Source organism: Apis dorsata, unplaced genomic scaffold (genome assembly GCF_000469605.1).
Source record: "Apis dorsata unplaced genomic scaffold, Apis dorsata 1.3 scaffold_216, whole genome shotgun sequence".
Classification (NCBI taxonomy): Eukaryota; Metazoa; Arthropoda; class Insecta; order Hymenoptera; family Apidae; genus Apis; species Apis dorsata.
In genome coordinates this window covers 208,571-211,669 of record NW_006263499.1, presented here as the reverse complement: position 1 = coordinate 211,669, position 3,099 = coordinate 208,571, and the positions used below count along the sequence as shown (strand labels likewise).

The 3,099-nt window shown below is 37.9% G+C and overlaps 1 protein-coding gene across 7 annotated transcripts in view; it reads left to right on the top strand.

The window, feature by feature from the left end:
• The window catches only part of LOC102677923 (myb-like protein Q), a 204,613-nt gene that overhangs the window by 54,073 nt on the left and 147,441 nt on the right, over positions 1–3,099 (top strand). For 2 of the 7 annotated variants that reach the window (XM_031510187.1, XM_031510186.1), the window contains exon 1: positions 818–1,099. The exons of 3 other annotated variants lie outside the window; for them this stretch is intronic. In XM_031510187.1, the coding sequence (XP_031366047.1) occupies positions 1,008–1,099 (92 nt within the window). In that variant the 5' untranslated portion in view covers positions 818–1,007. Of the gene's footprint in view, positions 1–810; positions 1,100–3,099 lie in introns of those variants that run through there. 2 more of the 7 variants (XM_031510185.1, XM_031510188.1) reach the window with 2 other exon arrangements.

Sequence of the window (3,099 nt, the reverse complement as noted above, 5' to 3'; positions counted from 1 at the left end):
CCCCTCCCCCCTACTAGCAGGACATCGTGATCGAAGATACACAGAACGACCGCAACGCGGGATCGTTAGTGTAAAATCCTAAACTATCTTCAATAACCGACCGCCATACTCGCGGCCGTACGAAAGCAAAGTGGTAGTATACGAGTATGGAAGCGACGCATTAGTGAATTAGCGTTTCCTGCCGTTGCAATCAAGGTAATGCGCCTCTACGGCACGTGCTACGAGCCTCTATCTCTCTTCCTCTTCCTCCCTCCCTCTCTCTCCGCTCGACGATTCTCTCGTCGGATGCGCTCGGATAACCGCTCCGCCTTTCCCCGTGTATACACTGTGTATCCCGAGACAATTAATAATTCAAGATCTTGGAAGGATTGAACAGGCGCGTTTAACGGGGAACGAGACCCTTCCACCGACTCTCGATTGCTTATCCCGGATTAATAAGTGACTTCGGATATCGGGATGCCTCCCTAATTGCCGATCTCCGATAGGTAACGGATGAATAGATCGATTTCAGTTGCGCGTTGTATTGGTTCGTGGGATGGGGACGTATGCCGGAAGAATTAGGGGGGAAAGTTAATAAAGATACGAAGGAAAAGGAATACGCGGTTATTTCCTTTAATGGGAGATAATCGATATCAATGTTTTTTAAGCACCGATTAAACGCACTGAATTCCACGGAATTGATTTTTAATTTTCCGTGTAATTTTGGAAGATTATTCTTAAGCATTGAGGATTTAAAATTGTTTTAAAATTGTTAGAAGAGAGACGATGGATTGATATGATATAGAAGAGGAGGATGTTAAACGTAGAGGAATTATAAGACGGTGTAGAATGCGACGATGTAATTATTCGAAAGGTAAGCAAACTCCTGCAAGTGAGTGTTCTGTGGCAATCGTATGCGCGCGCAACCGCGACTAACTTCAAGCAGTTGTCACTTCGAAGATGTACCGGTGATCGCGTTTCGACGTTTTCGTGATTTTCGTAGGAAAAATTCTTAGTGTTTTCCTAAAATGTTTTGTGAAGTGTTGTTATTCACCGTTTTGTTTAGTATTTGTGCGCCTAGACAGATGTTGATTCAACAAGAGCAACGCGGAATATTAAGGTACGATTGATATTCTTATGCAGCTTTTTCTCACGTCTTTCTTACGTCTTTTATAACGTATCCGTTAGAGGTTAGATTTTTAACTTTCGCGATGTATTTATTAGCAACGTTATTAATCCGTTGTTTCTTATTCGATTTCTTAATTATATTTATCCTATGATTCGCCCAATCATAAGTGATGAGAAAAAGAATCATATTTTCATGTTGTTGATAAAACCGAATACATATTCCATTCGATAGAATGAAAAAGAAGAAAGAAAAAAAGAGCGAGATTCGTTTCACGTTGCGCACAACCGGACACTGATTGAATTTCGCGTTTGTCAAAGTGCACAATGTATGAGGGTTTTTTTTTTTTTTTTTTTTTTTTCACTTGAAAAACTTTAAACGTTCTAGAATTCAAATCGTTTTCAGAAATCCGTGGTTCAATCAACAAAACGTTTATAAACGTCGAAGCCGTAAAACTTTACGGATCACGAACTTTTCGCGGCGTTGATCTCTTTCATTGCATCGCGTCCAATATGTGCACTTTCAATTTCTGAAAATCCTGTTATTCCGTTATTATTTTTCGAATCGTACGTACGTATAAATAATCATTATCGAATCGAAAAATAATTTTTACGAAAATCTCATATGAAAAATTATTTTATTATCTTCGAATTGGAAAGCTAAAATAAATAGAATAATTTTATTCTTTCAGCTTAATTAAATTGTTTTATACAATAAAAAAAAAAACTTTCCACTATATTTCTAAAAACAAATCATCGAAAAAAAAAATCTCATCGACAAACTTGACAAGAGTCTTTCTCTCTACAAATCCGTTAATTATCACGAAAACTCCAATTTCAAATAATTCCATTACATCCTAAAACCCTCGAATAAATTTTAATCGAACAACGGTTACGAATACAGATTCGCGCCGCTACCAATTCTAATTTCGTATAATAATCTCCATTCACATTTTTATTCACATTTATTTATTTTCTTTTTCCTTCTTTTTTCGAAAGTGAACGTATCGCCGTGACACTCGCGCCGAGTTAGGCGAGAGAGCGACATCCATTATTTCCGATCTCCATTCTCAGCCCTCCCCCGCGGTAAGAGTGCTCGAACGCGAATTCATTGTTATCACTTGTCGTTTCCGTAATCACTTTGCGCCCATCTCTCGCCCATCGAGCCGAACACTGTCTGTCCGCGCGACTGAAACGCGTCGAATAATTTCACCGAGTGACGGCCAGTCACGGTTGACGCGGGTCCACTGGCGTTTTCACTGGCAAGTTGTTTCAATGGCAACCGGTTATATATATAGGGTGTTCATTTTTCCTCGCATCTTTCTATTAACCCGACGATCATGGAGGGAACGATTAAGGCGCACGATTTCCATCCAAATAATTTTTCTGCAATTTGTGATTTATCATATTATATTTTATATTATTAGCCAAGTGTGAAATTAATTATATAAAATTTTTTCTTTCCATATTAGCAATCCTCTGGAATGATATATAGTATTATTTAAAGATACTTTTTTACTTAAATAAAAAAAAAAATTTGAAATCGCTTTTCATATTTAGAATTTCATTATCGAAAAATCATTAAAATCAGAAATTTAATGCTGCAACTTTGATTATTAATGTTAGAAAAAAATTAAGATGAGTTAAAGCTCGAAGCTCGCATAAAGGACCGTGGGTGATCGTCGCAACGAACGAACACCCTGTATATATCCCGTGACAAAACTATTTTTCCACGCCCATCGAACGCGAAATCATTCATACGGATAGGGATGGAATTGGGTTACTCCAATCAATGTTCTGCACATTTCGAACTTTTTTCCCTTCCTTTGAGCTAATCGAGCTTTAAAGCGCTCGAAAATGTACAATCCCCCTTAACATTAATTCACCTTCCATCGAAACGAGATACGAATGATGGCGATAGAAAAATCGATGAAAAATTGAATTGGTTTAAATTGTTGCTTTTATCAGCGCGGTTGGTTGTTGATTGTTCGCGTG